At 40.2% G+C, this 25,851-nt stretch overlaps 2 protein-coding genes across 2 annotated transcripts in view; one reads left to right on the top strand and one right to left on the bottom strand.

Annotated features, from left to right (window-relative positions):
• LOC106813654 (adenylate cyclase type 10-like) overlaps window positions 1-21,332 on the bottom strand; it is a 54,182-nt gene extending 32,850 nt beyond the window's left edge. Inside the window, exons 1-18 of the mRNA XM_014817852.1 lie at window positions 20,971-21,332; window positions 13,300-13,521; window positions 12,324-12,461; window positions 12,016-12,159; window positions 11,548-11,753; window positions 11,151-11,301; window positions 10,847-10,894; window positions 10,312-10,394; window positions 9,945-10,101; window positions 8,639-8,670; window positions 8,102-8,220; window positions 6,477-6,553; window positions 4,253-4,454; window positions 3,892-3,965; window positions 3,462-3,627; window positions 2,884-3,076; window positions 2,425-2,511; window positions 1,537-1,817 (exon numbers count right to left, since the gene is read on the bottom strand). Coding sequence (XP_014673338.1) covers window positions 1,537-1,817; window positions 2,425-2,511; window positions 2,884-3,076; window positions 3,462-3,627; window positions 3,892-3,965; window positions 4,253-4,454; window positions 6,477-6,553; window positions 8,102-8,220; window positions 8,639-8,670; window positions 9,945-10,101; window positions 10,312-10,394; window positions 10,847-10,894; window positions 11,151-11,301; window positions 11,548-11,753; window positions 12,016-12,159; window positions 12,324-12,461; window positions 13,300-13,521; window positions 20,971-20,989 — 2,399 coding nt within the window. The 5' untranslated portion in view covers window positions 20,990-21,332. The remainder of the gene's footprint in view (window positions 1-1,536; window positions 1,818-2,424; window positions 2,512-2,883; window positions 3,077-3,461; window positions 3,628-3,891; window positions 3,966-4,252; window positions 4,455-6,476; window positions 6,554-8,101; window positions 8,221-8,638; window positions 8,671-9,944; window positions 10,102-10,311; window positions 10,395-10,846; window positions 10,895-11,150; window positions 11,302-11,547; window positions 11,754-12,015; window positions 12,160-12,323; window positions 12,462-13,299; window positions 13,522-20,970) is intronic.
• A 231-nt stretch (window positions 21,333-21,563) lies between these two features.
• The window catches only part of LOC106813850 (ubiquitin thioesterase OTUB1-like), a 14,249-nt gene continuing 9,961 nt past the window's right edge, over window positions 21,564-25,851 (top strand). Inside the window, exons 1-3 of the mRNA XM_014818089.1 lie at window positions 21,564-21,686; window positions 24,933-24,985; window positions 25,354-25,452. Coding sequence (XP_014673575.1) covers window positions 21,632-21,686; window positions 24,933-24,985; window positions 25,354-25,452 — 207 coding nt within the window. The 5' untranslated portion in view covers window positions 21,564-21,631. The remainder of the gene's footprint in view (window positions 21,687-24,932; window positions 24,986-25,353; window positions 25,453-25,851) is intronic.

Genomic DNA, 25,851 nt, shown 5'->3' with positions numbered 1-25,851 from the left:
CTGATTGGCTGATGAATTGTACAATCGGGCAATTTTATCGCCGGCCCCGGACACACTAGGCGATTAAATCGGGCAACAAAATCGGGCGACAAAATCGCCCGATAATATCAAAAAGTTTTGATCTATGCGATGTAATCGGGCAACGAAATCGGGCGACTAAATCGGCGGCGATTGAGTGGACACACTAGGCGATTTCACGGCAATTTTATCACCCGATTTAATCACCTAGTGTGTCCAGCCCTTAAGGAGCTCTGGTTTATTCACGCTCTTCAAAAACGCTGTCTGTTTTAGTTTCAAGTGGATTATATCACTAGTTGCTATGTTAAATCACTGAATTCTACTTATCAACTGATATCAGATATATGCATGCATGCATTCACATGAAAAGCATGCCATTACAAGCACACATAAATGTAATTATGCATGTTAGCAAGCAATCAAATTTAATAAGGGATTTTTTTCAAATTACTATGCACATATGCCTATGGCTACAGTAGTATAGGTTACATTCCTAAGGAAAAATGTGCTATGTGCTTTTGCTATATATGTCACTTTTACATTTTCTTTTACTACATTCTGTCCAACACACAAAATGTGAGACGAGCAGCATTACAGATATGAGATAACAACAAGGTGGTGTTGATGATATATAGAATCTTATATACGAAAATCAGAAAAATAACCATTAGCGAACGCCACCAATGTGTGCGTGGGTATACCAAACAATTTGGGTATAGCAACCCTAACCCTAATAACAACCCTAAACTTAACCCCAATCATAGCCCTAACCCAAACCTTAACCTCAATCACAACCCTAACCCCAACTCCCAATCACAATCCTATTCTTAACTCCATGCAGGCACAACCCTTACTCTATAACCCTAACTCCATCTAACCCCAATCAAAATCCTAATCCAAACCATAACCGCAATCACATCCATAACACTAACCCCAATCACAACCTTCACCACAACCCTAATCACAACCCTAACCCCAAACAAGCCTAACCGTAATCCAAACCATGCACAACCCTAACGGCTAACCCCAAACAAGCCTAACCGTAATCCAAATCACAATTCTAACCCCAAACACAACCCTAAACCCAATCACGAAAATAACCCTCACCCCAATCACAACCCTAACACTAACTGACCAGAATCACAACCCTATAACCCCAATCTCTCATAAGGACAAAACAAAATATAGGTGTGGTTACAGTTCCCCGACCAACCCTATTTATTCCCAGCGACCCTAAACATTTTATTGTCAATTTTCTTTAAAGTAAAAAAAAATAAAAAAATAAAATTTAAAAAAATATATGAATTGGACAGTTTCTGCTTCAAAAGGCACAACGCACATCCTTCGGACATGGTTCGTAAATGAAATATTTCAAGAAAATAAAGTGTTTTCCCTACCTACCTACCCTATTTTTTTCGGCATGTAACGGTAACCATTTGTTTTGGCCTAACCCCAATCACAATCGCCCGTGTACGTTGCAGCGCCCGCGCGCGGGGAGAGAGAGGAGGCTGTACTTACGTGACGATCTGCGGCGGCACGGCGCTGACGTCCAGCATCTGACACGCGAGCGCGTTTATCACGTCCAGCTCCAGCCCTCCGACAGCCACCGCCAGCGTGCTCGCGTCGTTCAGCGCGTGGTGGGCGGCTTCCGGCAGCCCGGTGCCATCGCTCAGCGACCGCATTGTCACGCAGCACAACGCGGCGCTGTCGCAGCCGAGGTCGTCGAGAAACTCCCACGACTCGGCGTCCATGAAGTGAGCGTCGTCGACGGTGAACAGGAGGGGTTGGTCGCGAGCAACCTGCACGCAAACAAAACTCGCGTTTCAGAGACATGCGCGCGTCTCACGCCACAGAGAGTAATGAGTCGTAGTTCCGGTGAAAAAAACATTCAACAAATCATTTTGTGGAAATTGCATTCCGTGAACCTTCGAATATTGTTACATAGTAGTAATTAAGGGAATTAAGTTTTCGATTTTTCACCGCGTCCCTGGGAGTATTTGAAATTTGTCTTCTGAACCTTGACCCCCCCTACACCCACATTTCCGCCCCTATAACAAGGGTAGACCATAAATCATGAATATGAAGGGCACCAACAGAGCTCTAATGGAAGCCAAAACAGAGACAAACCATCCATCCGTCAGTCTATCCATCTGTCAGTCCGTCCGTCTGTCCATCCATCCATCCATCTATCCATCTAGACACACGCACACACTTACACACACGCACGCACACAACACATACGCACGCACGCATGCATGCATGCACACACACGCACACGCACACGCACACGCACACGCGCAGCCACATAATATATTAAAAGTATGAATAGGAACCTACAGTACAATCTCTTATGAAATATATACCAACTCTATACTCTCACATGCATACCATATTTTTAACGCTTACCACGTGGACAATCTGTTGTAGAATTTTATGCACTTCTTTCGTTCTGGTGGCAGAATCAATCTTCGGCAAACCAGCAGACGTGGGAAACTGCAAGTAACACGTGCAAAAAGATTTAACCATATTATAATTACAGATATATGCACGTACAGAAGATTTGCATGAAGCAATTACAAGCTTAACAAAAATAATAAATATAATATTAATAATAAGCAGATAGTGAAGGTAAATTTTCAAATCTTTACACTTATAGGTCGTGCACTGGGCAGTACAAATCAAGGGAATTTTGGTTGTTGTACTTCCTTGAGTGAAATTTCTGATTGCAAGTTTTAGTTAATTTTGTTCAGAACAAGTTGCAGAAAATTAATCGTGCCATAGCTGTGACAATCCATGACAACAGGAGGAAAGGAAAGCAAGCTTGCAACTTTCACCTCGTGAAAAGGCATGCACCTTACTACTTACACGAAAGTTAAGGACATCATTCAGTAGACAGAGGCTGTCGACTAGTTCCTGGTTGTCTCGCAGCCTGTTCATGAGAACGCCTTCTTTTTCATGTTGACTCATTCTGTCTTCCGGGTCCAGCATCAGTGATACGAGAGTCTTAATTGCAAAGTAGTGTGATGTGTCGTTGGATGACACTGCGCAGTCAATTACCCTGGAAGCACACATAGATTCTGAGTTAGTCATTTGATGATAAAGTTCATAACTGATCACACTAAGAACACAAACTTTAGATATATGTTTCTTTAGAAACTATTGTCTCCCTCTTATTCTGTTACAGAAGTGTCTCACATTCCTGTCACAGAAGAACTAAGTGCAGTGAATGATAAGTGGAAAATCCTCACTGTTAAATCTATGTCAAGCTCTAAGATGGATGAAATAGTAAAAGCCACTAAATCGGTATTTACCCACTGTGTTATTATCCACATTTTTTTAGTATATTTTCTCTAAGAATACAGTCGCTCATATAGAAATCCTGCGAGTACAGAATTCGAAGGTGTTACAATTCACTGCGGATGACTGCTAGCACTGCTATATACCTTATCCCTTCGTCTTCTGCTTTGTCCATGATTGCTCTCATTAGACGTGTCTTACCGATGCCTGGGTCCCCGTGGAACACGACTAACTGCTGCCGATTCACGCTGCTATCAGTACTTTTCATGAGACAGAGCTCATCCATGATGATGCCTATCTCCTTCTGCCTCCCTGTTTACATCGTATCTTATCATCACGTTCATTCTTTATAATACACACTGAAGGATGTGCACACACAATATTGTTTAGTGTTATTAGTACAAATGAACATGCTGTTTCAATTCGATGGAAACATTAACAACAGTATCTTCGTTTGGAATTGGATTAGATTATATGAGAAAACAATTTGTTCCTATTTCTCAAACCATTTGTTATACTTAAAAAATGAATTTAAAGTACGCACAGTAATAGATGTATAGTTATAGGTCTACGCACCAACCAAGGGGTATTCAAAGTCCCTGGAAGATAGGTTTGCTCGCTGGTCACTGGAATCATGCTTGCCCTTCATCCTATCACAGTGAGCGAATAGACATTTTAGCAGCACCAAAATATAATATTGCATAGTATATTATATAAATGGCACATATAGACTTTCAGAGTGTTCGAAATTAAAACAATGATGAATATGAATTCCCACCTCCTACACATGCACTTCATGATAACCGGATACATACACACGCGCGCACGCATGCACGCACGCACGCACGCACGCAAACACATATTTATTTATATATTTATGTATTTTGCTATTCATTTATACACGACTTTAGATGAGGAACCACATAGTGATCATTACGCATATCCTTCGGGGACAGACACGTTCTCTGTGTACTCATAGATGGTGCCAGAATTAGCTATTCCCTTAAGCGTCAACTTCTCCATTTCAAGAAAGTGGTACGGTGGCATTCTGGAGGCAGTCCGGATAGCTTCATCGCATGTTACCCTGCCTGGGTAGTACATCATCAGACGTGCTGCCTTGTTCACGTTACTTCCAATAACTGAAAATACAGGAAACCATAGTATCAATATGACTAACTATAGGATCACACTATAACATATAATACTTTGTACCTTAAAGCGAGGAATTCTCATGTTTTCGACAACTGTTTTCATTTTATCTCGTTCGTCCATTCACCAATATGTGCACCGATCTGCATCTCAAATAATAATTGTTTACATGTCAGCAAAGTTAGTGTGTTTTTCGCTCTCTCGCAAGATGCCATAAACCAGTATGCTGTCTCTACACTATGCTACCTTCGTATAAATTTCAAGATCTAGTACCAGTCTATAGATATTTGCGTCATGTAACTACGTGCACTGGTTTTGTGCGTGTTTGAAAATTCCATTCTCGCAAATCTCATGATATAGCAGGTCTACGTTTGCTGTTCAATCACTGTTTTATAGCCTATAACAGCACAAATCTGAAATAATTTTTTTGCTGAAGTAATCAGTATTATGTACACACGAATCGAAAACGTGAGACAAAATTTATCTATATTTATTAATTTCTTGATTTAATTAAATTTATTTGAGATGATAAATTTAAACAGTAAGTGTCACCCTCTTTATCAAATATTGTTGTAGTAATTAATTCAATCAAATTATTGATCTTTACAGGATTTTATCTTTCATTAATCTATAATACATATTTGTGGAAGTTTCTCTGTTCATCTGTTCTCGATTCAAATCAATATGGGCCACTCTAGATATGTCCAAGGATGGCCATTAGATGTGACTTTGGATGCTGAATGTCATGGGCACATTGGATTTGACCTCACAGGTCATCTGACATCGCAAAAGGAAAACAAGTGCCGCGAAGCGACAGCGCTCATCTAACGTCTACTGCGGTGACTCTGTGGTGGAGTGGTGGGATTCTAGTAAACCCTGTTAGTCCCAAATGTGTTCACATACACGCCGAAACAGTGGAATGCACAGGGATGGTATCAGGAACCTTCTCAAAGGAATGTTCGTTGGGATCGATATAAAAGTTGCCACGAGATGGCGCGTACGTTTAAGTGTCTTCAGATTAAAGATGGAAGCTCCCATCGTACGTAGTAGCAACAACTATTTGCAAGACAGAATAGGTAAGCACTCATCCATTTACCTATGCAAGCCTACAGGCTGCAATAGAGAGCTGCCACCTGTAACTAATTAATGCAGGCAAAAACTACACAGTACCACCACCACATGCACTGGCAGTGGCCACTGGCAGTGGCATACGTTACATGTAAAATACTGACAGTACAGAATGCCATAGAAATTATACGATTTAAGGAGCATAAACCTTCTTCAACCAAATTTAGCTTTTGAAATTTCATTGTGACATTGTAGCCTCGTACATCCAGGCATGTATAGATTCTACTAGCAAACCCGGCAGTCAAATTCTTTCTAACAGACAGTAAACAAATCCATGTTTAACCCTCCTCTTGAGGGTCAAAAGGTTATCTGACACTTACTCTTCGCATGTCAGCAGAAAGTAGATTTCATGGTCCTTTCAATAAAGCCATAAAAATGCTAGGTCACCGCTGAAACAAAAAAGTTTTTCAATCGCTCCGTCAGACCATGTCCTCAGAAAATGTCTAAAATCTGCCCTGTGCCCCATTGACCTTTGACCTGTGACCTCCAATTTCGACACAGTGATGGCTTTTCCTACCATGATGCTATACACCAACTACCACGAGCCTAGGTCGAGCCATTTAGATTTGTGCCGCAATTCTGCATTTCCTCCCTATACCTTAAGTTAAGGAGGGAATGTTCCCCCTTCTTTTACACCTCTTGACCTTTGACCTTTGACCCCCCAGCTTCGACATCCCAACTCGTTTTGACGATCCCCCCCGACGTCCCGAATATCGTCACCGTCAAGCGGTTAAGATTTGTGCCCAACTGTTGACGCACGGACGGACGGACGCACGCACGGACGGACGGACGATCGTGCGATTCTACAAGCTGCATCCGACTATGTCATATGAGCTAAAAATGATAAAAAAATCATGCCCCTGCAGCAGCGTTCAATCATTTACCTGTATATTCATGCCTGTGCCTGTGTCCAACCACACCACAAAATGTAGATCCCACAGTAACACCAATGGAAGTTCTCCTGAAATATTTCAAAAAACAAATATATATTAAATATATATCAAATATCTCAAATTTTGTATGACACTCATGGATAATGCGCTCTCAAAGTGCTTCCTGTAACATTCACAATGCCTACATATACAACAAGTGCCGCATTAGCAACAGTGCTCATCTGAGGTCTGCTGCTCTACTGTACTGGCCTTCGTTTCTGCAAAAGGTTGAAAGCATGTTCTATCGCTAAACCGGCTACGTCATCATCAAATCTGTGTAGCATAGGTATTAACACTAAAACTAAACCCTAACAATGCATATCCTACTTCATACCTGCTCGACTGTCTTATATACTCGTGTCATAATGTACGTACGTATCACTAGGCCTATAGTTGCCGCGAGATGGCGCGTGCAAGTGTAATCAATAATCAAAGATGGCATCACCCTTTGTGCATTGGTGATAAGTCAAGAAAGTAGAGATAACCTAATTCCATTGAGTTGCTGAAATTTACAGGCTAAAATCCAAGTATATTCAGGCAGGCGACAATTTCGCTCAGCTGTGATCGAGTAATCAATTAAACACATCTGCATTGCAGGTGTGCATGTTTATTAGAAAAGTGCCAGTTCACCCCCATGCATGAGTAATGGGTTGCCCCCAGGTTTTTGCCTACATTTCGGATGACGGTAGCCACGCGAGCATTCAGGGTGCTATTAATATATACAGACTGCTTTAGAAAATAATATGATTTATAAGGAGTGTAAACCTATAGTTCAACAAACTTTTGTCTTTGCAATTGAACTGCAAATGTAGCCTCACATCCACATAGGTATGGGCTCTAATAATAGCAAAATCAGTTCAGTCCTTTGTTAACAGTCAACAAATCCATGTTGAACCCTCCCTTTCAGGGTCAAAAGATTATCAGACACTTACTCTTCGCACGTCAGTGGAAAGCACATTTCATGGTCCTAATTTCAATAAAGTGATAAAAATGGTAGGTCAGTGCTGAAACAAAAAAGTTTTTCACTCTGTCCATTAGGCCATGTCCTCAGAAAATGTCTGATATCTGACCTTTCCCCCACTGCCCTTTGACCTGTGACCTCCAATTTCGCACTGGTGATGGGTTTCCTGCCCATCACACTATACACCGAATATTAAGAGCATACGTTGAGCCGTTAAGATTTGTACCGCAATTTCGTATTTCCTCCTATACCTTAAGTTAAGGGGGAAATATTCCCCCTCCGTTTACACATCTTGACCTTTGACCCTTGCCCCCCAAGTTGGTCATCCCGAGTCCTTTTCACGATCCCCCCCGACGTCCCGAATATCGTGACCGTACGTCGAGCGGTTAAGATTTGTGCCCAACTGTTGACGGACGCACGCACGGACGGACGCACAAACGTACAGACAATCATGCGATTCTACAAGCTGCATCTAACTACGTCAGATGAGCTAATAAAAAAATTGGTAACCTATAACTCCTTAATTGTTTCTCTACCTACTCTAGCTGAACAATAGAGCAATGTCTACTGCATAAGTAAGAAAGCACAGTAACATTCTCAATCACGAGTTGCTTACAGAATTCCATTCGTTGCATTGAGCTCATTCGTCATACGATACGCTGCCTGAAGCGCATTGGCTGTCTCATCTTCTTCCTTGTAGCCAGGCAGTCCAAAGATAACCAGAAACGTTGTACCCTGCAATTGAGCTGATCATCTCATTATGAAATTAAATCAAAATACACTTGCAAAATCTGCATCCATATATTATTATATTGACTCGACCACACAAGTTTCAAAAGCAAATTAATGTAAACATTTTTTAATTGAGAACCTTATACTGCACAAGATATAGAGTTACTAATTATATAAATTTAGAATTATAATTATAGAATTATATTGACTCGACCACACAAGTTTCAAAAGCAAATTAATGTAAACATTTTTTAATTGAGAACCTTATACTGCACAAGATATAGAGTAAGTTTTAGTAGTCAGTTATATTACATATCATATGTAATTTTAATAACTTCATCTAGGACACTACGATGCAAATATCCTATAGCTGGTCATCTTCAATTCATTTCATTTCATAGCTCTATTCAAGTGCAGTTACCTTGTCAAACATGAATATCTTATTCATGCAACCTGAAAATATTAAAACCAGGATTACCATTTATATATATAAAGAAACTCAAATATATGTACACAAACTACACACAGACTAAGCATAATATCAGAAGTAAATAAAAACATTGTTTGTTTTTATTATTTCTCATGATATATACTATATGCACTATGCAGAAACTTTATCAGCACTGAAGTGCAACTCTTTCTTAAAATGATATTTGTAAAAGTGCAATCAACACATTTTACAACCTAATTAATGTATACACAAAATAATAGCAGTTTAACAAGCAACACCCCACATATAACATATGTGAAATATAGTGTTTTTGAGTGTGGTTATTTATAATTCACTGCTACACATACCTCACAAATGTTACAAAGACAAATGCACAAAATTTGCATATAAATTATTTTCTTCATATAGAGGGGCAACAGCATCACATTTGACAATTACTACAGCATATCTAATGATTTTCTACAGCGAGTTTATGTAAACGAGTTATAAAAGCAGTTAATGGGATCGAGTCTATTAAAGCGATCATTGCGAGTTGTTTTCAGCGTTTTTTAGTGTTTATTCTCACTCTCATGATGCCTACCGTTGTTGCTTGAGTAACAGTAATTGTTTGAAATAACAATAAAATGTCTTAGAACCGCATGCAAAGACAAAATCATGCACGATTACAATTTTGCGTTCTCTTGTTGATTTTCGCTGTCATGTCTCGCACTTTCTCGAGGTACCGCGAGACGTCAACAAGGGTACAGTAATGCAAAAATCGCACCGGAGATATTTTTGGTCAGATGTAAACACAGAGGTGCATAGTAGCGTAACACAAACAAGAGTGTAAGTTGTAACCTCATAAATATTATAGTCTTCAAAAGTCCTAGGAACTATAACGAAGACGGAGAGAGAAGTGGATCAAATCCTCGTTGCGAAACGCCAGCGAGAATACTTATCACACACAAATAGATGCCTAGCTCTTTGTTTTAATTATGTTCGCTTGTTTGAGACGCCATTTGTAATTTTTGAAAGTCTTGACTCGAAAAAATGTATTGCTGGTATGATGTGGTCAAATCAATTTTTCTATGCTATAACTGCATAAAATATTGGTGTTTTGAATGTTGGTGTAATCAGTGATATTTTCGCTGTCAGGTGAGACTATATTCAGCTATATTTAGTTTTTCTGAGCAAAATTCTTGCAATGATCGTTTTAAAAACCTCTACACCTTATGGTGCTTGCTACATGAATAACATATATTAAAGAGACAAACGTACATCAACATGGCAGACATACCCCGTTTGCGCTCAACATTGCGGTAGATCACCTCAAAGGCCTTCTGCAGAATATAAACTTGCTCTCTTAGAGTTGTCTCTTTTAAAACCATATTCATAAACACAATCGTGACTTCTCTCATCTCTGACAGAAACTCCACGGGCTGGTTGTCATCAATCTAGCAATAAAATAATACACTTAGCGTGTTAATTAGTAATTACAGTGCAGTACAGTACAGTACAGTACAGTACAGTACAGTACAGTACAGTACAGTACAGTACAGTACAGTACAGTAGGGCCTACAGCAGTTAGAGTAAAGTGTTATAGTGAGTAAGTACATCATAGCTATAGCTACCATGTCTGTTATTACATGCATGAACATGATTACCTTTTTCCTAACGGGAGAAATGACATATCTTCTCAAATCTTGCACCAAGCTTTCCTCGCTATCAAGAAAAACAGACCTACGAACTAAAAACAAGTGTAACACTTAGAGAATGCAAAGAAATTCCTGTATTATTATTTTCTTCATCATAAATTACATATAGGTTTATTATTTATTGCAAATTACCTTTTCGAAAATTAAATATGGGTAGGAATCACAAGTAATACTTGTAACATGTATGAGCGCATGTGCACGTGCGTGCGCGCACATGTTTGCATTTTTGTAACTTTTAATTAATATTATACCAGATTATCTCTCTTACTCAATCTATTATAGAGAGGAAGGGAAAGAACAGGCTGGCAGGTAGGTTCGTGGGTGAATGAGTGAGCGAAAGAGAACGAGAGCAAGGAAGAGGTGAAGGAAGAGAGAGAAAAAGAGAAAAAAGATAGAGAGAGAGAGAGAGGGGGGAGGGGGGAGAGAGAGAGAGAGATCGAGATAGAGATGAGATCAACTAATAGCAGCATAATCTGTGGCTTACATCTAAGCTTTTTACGTTCTTCTGCGATGCTATCTTGAGAAGCAGTAACTGCAATTTACACACACACAAAATATGAACAGTTACTGACAATACTGTAATAATTTTTAATTGATGGCTCTATAGTACCTCCAAATAATTGGTAATTAACATTCAAAATAAACGTGATAAGATAGACACCATTGGATAACAAAATATTTTTAACTCATTACAGTAATCGGTTGCCCCTAAAAAACCTTACTTTTATTTAGCTATCTCTTACTTTTCAACATATAGATGGCACGAGAATATAACAAGGAATTTATACCGAATGGTCTGCTGAATATAACCGGAGTGAGGTTTTTGTTGATATCGGAAAAGGTGTGGCTTTCATTGCGAAGTCCTGCAACTGTTGTGAAGTAACTGTAGGTTCTTCTTAATAGATAATGAGCAGGTTGTTCAGTGAACACTGCAGAAACCTTTCAAACAGAAGCATATAGTCATGGTTAAAAAAAAGTGTTCCCACTATGTATTTTGCACATATAGCTCATGGACAAATATTTCCAATACTCATAAAAAGTGCTAAGCAGACACTATTAAATGTTAACTATATAACTACTTCATGCCATGACAAAAATTTGCTGCAAGAGCTAACAGATTAGATATTGAATCATTATAGATATAGACTATACCTATTTCATACGTCACTGACACCCTAGACTCACTCTGACATGCTGATCATCATCCATCATTTGATACTCCATTGTCGTTGCATCGCACAGTGACCACGCGTATGGAGAGAGAACAACCCAGCCAGGCTCACAGAACTTCTCTGTTTTGTTGACGTCATTTACAGTGTTTCCTGTAGTCACGTAGTGCTGGAATTCGTCATTTCCAAGAAACATGACACACAGCTCCCCACACGCAATTGCTGCAACAGAAATCAAAAGAACCTAATATCAGTAATTTCCAACAACAGACATTTGAAACACATTTGCTCAATCTGACACTGTATTAATTTGTAACTCAAAAATATTCTTTCAATTCATAAATGCCATTCAATCTATACTCACAAAATGCAGTGCCATGAACAAATGGTAGAAATGCCATTGCAATGTTTCATTAAACTACTATTAAGAATATATAATAACATATAAAGCAAATCGAAATCATGATGAAGTAATATTTCTCACCCATTTTTACCCTAAGTTTGACTCCAATATCAGTCTTCCACTCCCCATACTTGTCTTGAATGTCAAGGCAACAATGGATAACTTTCAGCAGAGCACCCTTCAGCTCATCTGGCTCACACGGCCACACTGCCAGGATGGCATCTCCTAATATAGTAGAATATAATATCTCCACACATTTACATTCAATATACGCTCTATTGTAATTAATGTTGCAGACAATGAATGGATATGATCAATCTAGTAAATCTGAGTTATTCATCTAGTATTTACCATACGCAAATTAATTTAACCATACACGATAAACACACCTGCAAACTTCAGAATGTCACCATCTGCAGTTATAATTCCCTCACAGATAGCGCCAATATACTCGTTGAGTGTTTTTGTTAGTTGGTCAGCACCGCTTTTGGCATTCGCACTGTACTTCTCTGTTAGCGATGTGAAGCCTAAAGGTATGCACAAAATAAGTTATCATTTAAATCTAAATATTAAAGTAAACTAATTAAAGTAATAAGTAAAACAAACTACACAAGAGTTTGTAAATGCACATGAAATTTTGTTATATATAATACACACACACAGATGCACATACCCCCTAGAATTTTATAGTATATTATCAGGAATGAATAACAATAAATTCGATTATAGAATCTATTATTCTAGAATTATAGAATCTATTATTATTCACTACTGATATTATGATAGTAAGTGCATAAATAATAGCATATACCTACAAATTTCTATAATCACGCATTCAGATTTGTCATAAAACGACAGTGACTTTCGAAACCTTTATTTTTTATCACTGACCTTGTGACACTGCACGATTGTGCTGCCACCCTGACAAAGTTGCGCCTTTACAAATTAATTTTGCATGTTACAGACATAGGGCTAATCACAAAAGTGCAAATATATTTATACGTAACTGATATTTAACCAAACGCTTTTTATTTTAGGTCAAATTCGTTCATATTATAACTGAAACTGAGAGTGGTTTATAAGATATTGCAATCATTCTCCTCTTACATTAATAAATAAAAAACACCCTCGGTCTGTAGCCTGCAGCCGATAAGTTGCGTTGCGCAACTTTGTCAGCATTCGCTTGTGGTGGCGCCACTGTCGTTGTAAGCACTGGTATATTTGTCAGTTTTAAAAGAATTTTAAAATATTTCTAATAAATATTGAACAATGACATTTTCTATGCAGCATAACCAACAAACTTGTTTGAACTGAAAACATGCAAGGAAGCTATATAGGGTTCATGTGTCGCATTAAGTATATCACCTGAGACATCAGCAAACATTAGGATTCCACTAAACTCTTTTCTAAAGGGCATAGGTTGGTTTTGATCCCTTAACACTACCATGTCAGGCACATGTGTGGCCAACTGGAAGATAAAGGAGTCATCTCTATGGTGGAGTTCTCGTCTATGTGAAGCTGGAACAACTGCCTTTGCCATGAATTTTGTGCGAGAAGAACTCTGTGATATCTTCACACCGGAGTTTCCTATATGCAAATATAAAAATAATGTTGGTATTTACAACTTGACCTCATAAAGTAAGAAGAAGATATAGGCTATCAATGATAGTATAGACGCACGCACTCGATCCTACTACAGTGAAACCCCGATTTTACGTGACCCGATTTAACGCGAATTCGGATATAACGTGATGAGTCATTGAACCTTTTTTTGCTCTTAATTTCCAGAACTGAAGTTTTTTGGTGTGTTAAGCCGGCCTTAAGTTAAAGCGACGATCGCCTATAGATCGCGCAACTAAATTAGTTTACATGACTTGTTGCTGTGTGCATGTTGTGCATATGACTGTTTGCATTGTTTCATTTGCATTGTTCACTTTTATGCATTGTTCATTATGCATTCGAACAAAAAACAGGTCAAATAGGGCGAAAATAGCACGGGTGTTTTAGGATGTAATGGTGCTGTCACACCTCCGTATGAAAGCCAGCGTATACCGACGTATGAAAAATTTGGTGAATACGCTGGCGTACGTCGAATAAGTTATGGGTAAGCTTTGTATAAGTTATAAGAGCACGCTGAAGCACGCTGGTATACGTCGTAGTACGGCAAGGTCGTCGGAAAATGTTGAGCATGCTCAAAATTTTCCGACGTATGCCAGCGTATGCCCATACGTCCCGCATACGCGGGCCATAATGATAAGTTGTAGGCAAGTTATGCGATCGTTGACACATGTTCACACACGTTACTTGTAATTAAGTTACTCATAAGTCGAAATACGTCGAGATAATGTCTAGCGTACCCAAAACTTATTTCTAACCTATGAGTAACGTGCTTTGAACCTATGTGTATAACTTATCTCCAACGCATATTGACGTATGTAGACGTATTTGACGTGTTCCGGATGACCACAGAACTTACTGAACGTGTTTCTAACTTACAGCTACCGTATAATGGCGTATTGGCAGCGTTTAGGGGAATTGGTATATAAAAATGTTATTGGTATGTTGATACTGTGACGGTGATGTTGATATACTGCGATGTCTAGTGCGGTTATGATTTGAATCGTTGAGCGGCAGCCTTTTTATAAGCTACGACACGCGATCGTCGGCGATACGCTGCCGCGTGCTATGCATAAGTTAGACTATCGTTGGGCATAAGTTGTGAACGCCGGCAACACGCTAAGCATTCGTTGGTATAAGTTATCTATAAGTTATCGAAACGTTCTATATATACGTTACTAATACGTTAAGTATACGTCCAACTCGTTATGAATACGCTATGTATACGGCCAAAATTGAAAAAAACATCGATAGTTCAGCTTATGCCAGCGTTTTAGAGAAATTTTGATACGTCGGCATATGCTGGCTAAATCATCAAGGTGTGACAGGGCCATTGGGTCAACATTGGGTCAGTTTATACAGTGATTTTCTTGAACCCCGATTTAGCGCAACCCCGCTTTTTTCGCGATGACATTTTATGGACCTCAACGATCGTGTTATATAACAGGGCCACACTGTATTACTATTGCTGCTGCCACTGTGGCAGCAGTCGCCGTCACTAAGTACTACCACCATCACTCCCAACGTCACTACTAGTACTATTAATTATTATATTATTACGTAGATCAGTACTACTAGTTAATCTAGCTCTACATATTTGTAGGCCTTCACTTTGCAACATTGGGAGGAGAATGGTGGAGTAAAGGAATACACACCATAGGGCTTGAATGATCACGAATGACACTGATATACTGATATATTAGGGGTGTAACGATTCACCGATACATCAACGAATTGCGCTACAACAGTCCACAATACGATAATCGATACGCGCGTCTGTATCGCGATACAAACGATACGGATGTTAAACAGTGAATAAAACAAGCTAAGCTATTTAATGAAGCACATGTAATTCCTTTAAATTTGAATACTTTCTTCTATTATGATTATCTGAATTCCCTTTCAGTATCACGTAAATATCCTTGAATGTCATAGAAATCTGGGCCAATATATATGGCATGCTTGGTATTTCTGCCAATATTGTTACTGCAAAACAATCACGAAAGCGATTGACAGGTGCGTGTCGTTCCTGTACACATAATGTAGCACGCGCTTTTACTGTGTATATAGCTCTAGAACTATAGCCCTTCGCTCTGCCACTGGAGGCTATCCTGTTACGCCTGTGGCGGAGCAAAGGGCTTCACTATAGTTCTAGAGCTACACTGCATGGCACATTGTGTATGGCACGTATGTGAGTGGAGCTGTCGATTACATGTTAGCCTAGACTCTAGTCTAAAGCACTCAGACCGTCTTGATGTGCTTCAGCCATAGAAATATATAATATAGTATTACTGAATGTTTTTTGTATGAAAAATTGACAATAACTTGGAATTTACTATCTCTCTTTCTTCTGCCTGTGTATCGCAATACGTATCATATCATATGATCTATACGTATCGAGATACGACACACGTATGATATCGTATCATGACCCTATAGAGTACCGAAGTGTGACGTCACAGTGGCATGACAACGAACCCATGGTTCTACACAACCCCCTGCTCCATAACATTAACTGCTGTGTGAAAATGTTTGTGCTACGTAAACACGAGTGTGTGCGCTGCAGACAGCGGTAAAGCATCAGTAGCAAGTCGATCTTACAATATTTAATTTTTTTTTTTTTTAATTATTATTATTTATTTTTTTTTTTCGTTGCTTTTCACTCCATCTTTAGATAATCTGATAAAACTGCAATTAATGCACTCTCAGATGATGGTTACAACGGGTACAAAACACGACCGCCGTTGAATGTTACCAGAGAATATCATGGATTTTAGTGGTCGTAGAGACCAGTGTCGGCGTTGTTCATGGCCACTGTGAGCGTCATCACTTCCGGGGAGCTCTTATAGTGATATCATATACACTTAATACCAGTATTAAATGGGGCTTCTGAAATTCCTGGAGGAAGAACCCTGGATATATACCAGTAATAATAATGAATATTTTAATTCTATAAATATATAAATTTATAGGTCTATAGTTATGGGCAGCGTAGCTACTTAAGCTACAACTTTAATACTAGCTTACTCTAGGCTACTTAATAGTATATATACTATTACTAATTACTGACAATATTTCAAGAAGACACACAGCCTCACAGCGTACTAATTGCGACTGCTGGTTCGGGGTGTTTTCAATAAATAGAACCCCGATGCTGCGCCTACCATAGTGTGTATAAGAGTGGTATATTGAGAGCTATTTATCGAACCCTTGACCAGCAGTCGCTAACGACGGCCTCAGAGTCGAGGGATAGAGAAGATTGCACGTCCACAGTCCAGTCCTAGGTTCTTATAATCAACTAACGATCATCCTATATCAATCACCGTACTGGACAATCTTTTTTATCTTGGAACCCAATTAGTCCATGAGAGCTGTGGTAGATGACTGTATGATGTAATGAGTGTATTGTATGCATGTAATATTTATGTGGCTATACATTTAAATTCATATTTAGGCACACAGGTATTAATATTAATACATATAGTATTTGATACCTCGCTTTAGACACCATGTGAGGGTCGTTATTATAGATGCTGATGGTCTACACTACAGTCTTACAGGTGGCCTCCTATTGTCCTATATGGCTATGTTTACGCAACACAAAACGTAAATAGCTCTGCTCTCGTCGGCACAAATCGGCTTGAGTTCCAAACTCCAAACTCCAGTTAGACTTAGACTCGGCTTGTCACATTGGACTAAGACTAGCAACTCTACTGGTTCTCAGATCTGAATTTCTATTTTTATTGTAATAATTCGATGACAACACCAAAGCTGGAAACTATTATTAGCCAGGAATGATAAAATATATCATGCGATATTCCAGTATTTATCTAGTTATCCATAAATACCGAACAAAAAAACGGAGAAAAACGGCTCAGCGGGTTTCCATCGGAAGCGGGGATATCCCACAATCCTCACTATACGATGGGAACCAATAACTACCCACGTATGTACTTAATCTATATGACTGGTTACTCGGTCCCACCTCGATTATTCGATGGCCCATCGAAGTAACTAAGCCGAGAAGTGGGATCGGCGGTACCAGTCTACCTTAATTATTGACTAATCCTATGTCGATGGCTGTATTCGTTTGTTGACAGGATATATTAAGAATCACAAGACGTTAGCGTTCGTACGTCTTGAGTACCGATAACCCAGCTTTGGTTGGTAAATTTGAACTCGTAATCTGCCGACATGGAAGAAATAAAGCTGGTCACCGAAAATATGCGCCGAGACTTTAATGAATTTAGACTGTATGTATTTATAGTCACTGCATTATGAAAGTATACTAGAGGTATATCTTAAGATTCATGCATAGTTTTATATTATTGGAATATAACATTGTTTGTGTTTTATGGTAGTAGGCCTACTACTACTACTGTACTACTACTACTACTACTACTACTAGCTATTAACCTAGTGCTGTGTAGTAGTACTACTACTACTTTACTACTACTCACTAGTAGTAGTACTACAGTACTTACTACTAGTAGTAGTTAGTACTGCCTTACAAGTTACTAGGTTATATCTAACTATTACTATGTATTAGATTTACTACTATGTATTTAGTATTGTACTACTAGTATTAGTTACTAAGTATTACTAATAATAAGTATTACATAAGGCTGGAGAAGCCAGGAGAGGATCTATGTCCCCTGGAGGTACTGCCGGAACGTACCCTGGGTACGCGTCGGGCTATAACCGCGAACCGTAGCCCTAGGTATATCTAATAAAATATGCGACCGTACCTCGCCTACTCCAACGAGTCTAGGGAGATCGCCTACAGCCTTACTCCTAAACCCATAACCCTAAACCTAACCCTAACCCTAATCCTAACCCGTAACCATATCAAATAGTGACCTAGGCGTACGTTCCGGCATACCGGACCGTAACAGGGTGGACGTTCCGCGTTTAGTACCCTGGGGACATAGACCCTGATGAGCATTACTAAGGTCCTAGAGGCTGAGATGAGAGGGTCTATTCTCCCAGGTACCTGCCGGAACGTACCCGGTACTATGCCAATATGCCGGACCGTACTTCGCTGACTCCACTAAACGAGTCTTTAAGAGGCCTACGCCTACTGAGTACTCTCTAACCCTACCCTACCTAACCAGCAGGCGTTCTCCCCGAGGATGAAATTGAAACATGGGGAGGGGAGGAGGGGAGGGGGAGGCGGGAAAGCGGAGGGAACTATGTTTTGTTGTTTTTTACCGCCTACCACTAATTAATGCGTAGAATTGCCACACACCATAGACGGTATTTTGGGGTTCTTGTTATATATAAGATAGCCGAGTCGTGCTTACAGTTTGGTGTTGGGTTCGGGACAGGTTAACTTTTTGTACTTGTGTATGGTCTGCAGTGCATGCGTGGTACGGTAAAAATACACGCGTCGGTGTTCCTGGTCGAATGGGAATTCTTGACGATCGATTCCTGCGCTGTCAAACTTTTATTATGGTGGAATTTAATCGGGGCGGAGGTAATTTAAACAGGGCGCAACTATTGAAACAGGGGGAAGTTTTCCCAAACGGGGCGCGCGCGCCCCGTTTGCTCAACGTAGGGAGAACCCTGAACCATATCAGATACCCGTAGTTACCAGGGTACGTTCCGGTATACCGGACCGCACCCAGGGTACGTTCCCGGTTCCGGCAATACCCTGGCCCTGGGGGGACATAGACCCTATGAGCAGTAGTAGTACTACTAGTACTAGTACTAGACTACTCCTACCTACCAGTAGTAGTACTAGTAGTAGTAGTACTAGTACTACTACTGTAGTTCAGTAGTAGCTCTAGAACTTACAACTAGGTATAGCCCTCCGCTCCGCCGCAGGCCGTAGCCGTAGGCGTGGAGCGGAGGGCTATAATCTATAGACAGTAGTAGCTAGTTAAGTAGTTGCTCAGACGTAGTTTTACTTGGTGAGACCCTGAAAAGGTGTAAATATGCTTATACCGATAAAATTAAAAATAGCAACGGATGGGGTGCATTTTTCTAGACACGCAGAATTACGTTACATGTTACTTTTTAACGTCATTGCTTTTTTTAAATGGTTTTTCATGTGTCTCTGGTAATAATACACATTGACAGTAGCAGTGCAGGACAGGAAATTCAGATTTTTGCACCGGCTCAGAGCCAAGGACTGGTAGGGACACACCTAGCTCTAGTACTATAGCCACAGGCGCCTGTGGTAGAGCGAAGGGCTATAGTACTATAGAGCTAGGACACACCAAGCGAATTTCGCTGCGATCATATCCGCAGCGAAATTTGCGGTGAAAATATTCGCACCCACGCGATAATTGAGCAGACACACCATGCGAATTTATTCGCACGACCGCAGCGGACGCACTACAAGCGATCTACTGTCGCCACACGGCTCCAACCATGGCTCCAACAGTCAGTCGTGTGGTCCACTTTCAATCACGTGATTAGCATACTGATAAATTATTCGCTGCATTATAACATCGGCCAGCTTGATTTTCGCTTCCACGGCCACACAATGCGAATCTGTACGCAGCGGTAAAAATCCGCAGCGAAAATATCAAACATGTTTGATTGCTGCGAATTTTGGTGCGGATGAAATTCGCTCGCGCTTGAGCGGACACCATACGAATTCCGCGGCGGTTTTAAAATCCACTGCGGTTTTAAAATCCACTGCGGTTGTGCGAATGAATTTGCATGGTGTGTCCCCTGCTTAACAGGTCCATAGTAAGATAGTTTATCAGCCCTCACAAATGTTGTAGTGTGCGGCGTGTTGTCATGCCACTGTGACGTCATCACTTCGGAGCTCTATAGTGTATCATTACACTTAATACCAGTATTAAATTGTCTTCTGAAATTCCTGGAGAGAACCCTGGAATATATACAGTATAATAATTAATATTTTAATTTATAAATTATAATTTATAGGTCTATAGGTTAGGGCAGCCTAAGCTACTTAAGTACAACTTTAATACTACTTACTTAGGCCTACTTAATAGTATAATACTATTACTAATTACTGACAATATTCAATAAGACACACAGCCTCACAGGTACTAATTGCGACTGGCTGGTCGGGGTTCAATAAATAGCAACCCCGATCTGCGCCTACCATAGTGTGTATAAGAGTGTATATGAGAGCTATTTATCGAACCCTGACCAGCCAGTCGCAACGACGGCTCAGAGTCAGGGATAGAGAAGATGCATGTCCACAGTCCAGTCCTATCTTATAATCAACTAACATCATCCTATATCCAATCACCGTACTGGACATCTTTTTTATCCTTGAACCCAAGTGCCATGAGGCTGTGGTAAGATGATGTATGATGTAATGATGTATTGTATGATGTAATATTTATTGGCTATACATTTAAATTATATTTAGGCCTACATTATTAATATTAATTACACTACATTATTAATATTAATTACATATATGTATTATACCTCGCGTTTGAGACACCATGATGACGTGTTATATAGATGCTATGGTCTACACTACAGTCTACAGGTGCCTATGCCTATGGCTATGTTTACGCAACACAAAAACGTAAAAGCCTGCGTCGCACAAATCCGGCTTGACGTTGAATAGAACTTCCAACTCCAACTCCAAGTTCTAGACTAGACTCGGCTTGTCACATTGACTACAGACTAGCAACTCTACTGTTGTTCTCAATTCTATTCTATTTTTATTGTAATAATTTGCGTGACAACACCAAAGCTGACTATTATTAGCCAGGAATGATAAAATATATCCATGGATATCCAGATATTTATCTAGTTATCCATAAATACGAACAAAAACGAGAAAACGCTCAGCGGGTTTCCATGGAAGCGGACGGATATCCCACAATCCTCACTATACGAGGGAACAATAACTACCCACGTATGTACCTTAATTATAGACTGGTACTCGCTCCCACCTCGATTATTCGATGGCCCCATCGAGTAACTAAGCCGAGAAGTGGGACCGGGTACCAGTCTACCTTAATTATTGACTAATCCTATGTCGATGGCTGTATGTTGTTGAACAGTCACAAGGACGTCGTCGTACGTCTAGTACCGATAACCCAGCTTTGGTTGTAAATTTGACTCGTAATCTGCCGACATGGAAGAAAATAAGCTGGTCACCGAAAATGCGCCGGACTTTAATGAATTAGACTGTATGTATTTACTAGTCACTGCATTATGATATACTAGGTATATCTAGATTATGCATAGTTTTATATTATTGGAATATAACATTGTTTGTGTTTTATGGTAGTAGGCCTTAACTACTAACTACACTGTACTACCTACTACTCACTACTAGGCTATTAACGCTGTGCTGCTGTAGCTAGTACTAGTACTACTACTACTACTACCTAGTAGTAGTATATTCTAGCTAACTACGTAGTAAGTAGTAAGTACTGCTACTAAGTATAGTTATTACTATTACTACCTAGTATTAGTAATTACTACTAGTATTAGCTATTACTCACATAGTGAATTAGTACTAAGCTATTACTATTAAGTATTGCTAAGAGCGGATAGAGCCACGAGAGGGGTCTTATGTCCCCTGGGTAGCTGCCGCGAACGTACCGCTGGTGACGGTCCGGTATACGCGAACCGTAACCTGGTACTATCTAATAATAATATGCCGGACCCGTACTCGCCTACTCCACTACCGAGTCTGGGAGTCCCTACACCTACTCCCCTTAACCCTAACCTACTAACCTAACCCTAGACCCTAATCCTAACTCCTAACCATATCAAAAGTGAACAGGGTAGCGTCGCGGCATACCGGACGCGTACACCGGGTACGTCCAGGCAGTACCCTGGGGGCATCAGACCCTATGAGCATTACTAAGGTCTTAGAGGGCTGCAGATGAGGGTCATATGTCTCCCAGGGTACTGCGGAACGTCACCGCTGTACTATCCAATATGCCCGACCGTACTTGCAGCTACTCCACTAACAGAGTCTAGGAGTTCGCCTACCGCCTAATGAGTATCCTGCTAACCCATAACGGCCTAACCCTAACACACAGGTTCTCCCCAGATGAATTGAAACAGGGGGAGGACAGAGGGGAGCGGCGAGGGGGAAAGGGAGGTGGAAACTAGGGGGTGTTTTTTTACCGTAGGTCCACTAATTAATGCGTAGAATTGCGCACCACACCATAGACACGGGTATTTGGGGGTTCTTGTTATATATAAATAGCCGAGTCGGTGTTACAGTTGTGTTGGTTCGGGACAGGTTACCTTTTTGTACTTGTGTATGGTCTGCAGTTGCATGCGTGGTAGCGGTAAAAATACACGCTGTCGTCTGTTCCTTGGTCGAATGGGTAATTCTTGACGATCGATTCCTGCGCTGTCAAATTTTTTGATGGTGGAATTAATCGGTGGCGGACGGTAATTTAAACAGGGCGCAACTATTGAAACAGGGGGAAGTCTTTCCCAAACGGGCGCGTCAGCGCCCCGTTTGCATCAACGTAGGGGAACGCCTGAACGCATGATCGGATACCGTGATTACCAGGGTACGTTCCGGTATACCGGCACCGCACCCAGGGTACGTTCCGGTATCTCCGGCAATATTACCCTGGCCCTGGGGGGACATAGACCCGCATGACGTAAGTTTAGTACTACTAGTATATACTAGGACTACTCCACTACCTACCAGTTCACTAGATCACTAGTTAGTTGAGTAGTACTATACTACTACTGTAGTTCATAGTAGCTCTAGAACTTACAACTAGGTATAGCCCCTCCGCTCCGCGGCAGGCCGTAGCCCCGTACGGGGGCGAGCGGAGGGCTATAATCTATAGGACAGTCAGTAGTAGTATAAGTAGTTGCATCCAGACGTAAGTTTTTACTTGGTGAGACCCTGAAAAGGTGCTAAATATGCTATACTGATTAAAATTAAAAAATAGCAAACAGGCATTTGGGTGCATTTTTCTAGACACGCAGAATAGCGTTACATGTTACTTTTTAACTCATTTGCTTTTCTCATGGTTTTTCATGTGTCTCTGGTAATAAATACACAATTGAAGTAGCAGTGCAAGGACAGCGAAATTCAGATTTTTGCACGGCTCAGAGCCAAGGGACTGCCGTAGGACCACACCTAGCTCTAGTACCTATAGCCACAGGCGCCTTGGGTAGAGCGAAGGGCTATGTAACTATTAGAGCTAGGACACACCAAGCGAATTCCGCGTGCGATCATTTCCGCCAGCGAAATTTGCGTTTGAAAATATTCGGCGAGCGGCCACGCGATAAAATCTGAGCAGGACACACCATGGGGACATTCTGATTCGCGGACGACCCAGCGGACGCACTACAAGCCGAGTCTACTGTCGCCACACGGCTCCAAACATGGCGCATCAACAGTCAGTCTGTGGTCCACTTTCATCACCCGATTAGCATACTGATAAAATTATTCGCTGGCATTATACATCGGCCAGCTTGAGTTTCGCTTCCACGGCCACACAGATGGAATCTGTACGGCACAGCGGCTTTTAAAATCCGCCCAGCGAAAAGATATCAAACATGTTTGATTGCTGCGAATTCTTGGTGCGGATGAAATTCGCTCGGCGCTTTGAGGCGGACCCATACGAATTCCGCGGCGGTTTTAAAATCCACTGCCGGTTTTAAAATCACTGCTGCGTTGTCTGCGATAACTGAATTTGCATGGTGTGTCCCCTGCTTAACAGGTCCATAGTAAGATAGTTTATCAGCCCTCACAAATGTTGTAGTGTGCGGCGTAGTAGCTGTTGAACAGACTGTAAGCGTAATGCAGATTGTGAATGATGTCCGAAGTGTTTTTTTCAATGTCATGTTTAACGCTTGCATTCTCGATTTCAAATTTGTAAAATGTTGATAAATCATGGCGTGATATCCTTTAAGTAAAACAGTAATGTAGGCTATTTGCTAATTAATGCTATGCTCGAAGGGCCGGTGTTTTGCCAATGTTAGGCCTACTAGCCCTCCATATATATATACCGGTGGGCCGGTGCTAATTTCGTGCTCCGCAGTTGTATTGACTATTGAAGCTGCTAGTTGAGTCTGAGAATAATTAGTATGTATAATATTTGTATATTTTCATTTTTTGAAATTTGTCAAACATATCTCTGCTATTATCATCGATACAATTATAATCATATGTGCTCATGGTATTATGTAGTTCTTTAGCAATATTATGCAATATTATGTCGCAGCACTGCAGGGCAGGTACCGGTACATTACAATATCAGTCGTCTTTTTTGAAGGATATTGTTTCTTTACTTTCACTCTGAGACTAATCACGTTGTAGGAGGTAATAACAGTAATGGATTATGAACAGTGACTTATCTCAAACTGAGTAATTTATTTCAACTATATACAATAGGATTTGAGACTGACTATACACACCCAAATTCATTAATTACTTCTTTGTCTAGCTGTGAATCAGGATGAGGCCATTTTAGCGCAAGAGAGAGAAATCGAGAAAGAGGTTGGTACCAGGACAGTAATAATATATATACAGTATGATGTTCAATGACAGGTTAAAAATATTATTATGCATTATAATGGATTTATGTTAGAAAACAACTACTGATGGTAATAATTGCAACCTCAGTGAATAATTTATAAATTAACAAACAGTACATGCAATCACTAGACAAATAGAATGTGTAGGTAAGATATGTGATGTCAATTAATATTTATTATTGTTAATAATATTCAAACTACCATTATTGCCTGAGTATGTAAACATTAAACATTGATTTCTAGAAATGCATGCACTAATGTTGTTGTTTACTTTATATTCACAGCTTGTATCTTGTATACAGTTATTTCACATGTTTTTTGCATTCATAGATAGCACATTCTCAACCTCTTATTGGACCAAAAGAAGAACTAAGAAGCTTGGAGTCTGAATATCGTACTGATGATGATGTTTATCAAGCCAAAATACAGGTCAGATATAAATTCACACAAATATAATTATATGTTGCAATAGTGTGAACTGTCACCATAATTTTTAGCTCATCTGACGTAGTCAGGTGCAGCTTGTAGAATCGCATGATTGTCCGTGCGGCCGTGGCTGCCGGCAATAGAGAGACTGGCCACCCTGTACCAAATTAAAGGCAAAAATCCACAGTAACACAAACACACCGGCCCGTGCACTGGCAGTTGGCCACTGGAAAGTGGCAGTAAGTTACAATTAGTAAACACTGAAAGTACATGAATGCCAATAGAAAAATTATACGATTTAAATGAGGCATAAATCTTCTTCAACCCGAATTTAGCTTTTGAAATTTCACTGTGACATTGTAGCCTCATACGGTCCAGGCATGTATAGGGATTCTACTACAT

This window comes from Priapulus caudatus, unplaced genomic scaffold, assembly GCF_000485595.1.
Source record: "Priapulus caudatus unplaced genomic scaffold, Priapulus_caudatus-5.0.1 Scaffold24, whole genome shotgun sequence".
In the NCBI taxonomy this organism is placed as follows: Eukaryota; Metazoa; Priapulida; class Priapulimorpha; order Priapulimorphida; family Priapulidae; genus Priapulus; species Priapulus caudatus.
The sequence above is the reverse complement of the archived record's forward strand: the minus strand, read 5'-3'. Positions and strand labels throughout refer to the sequence as shown.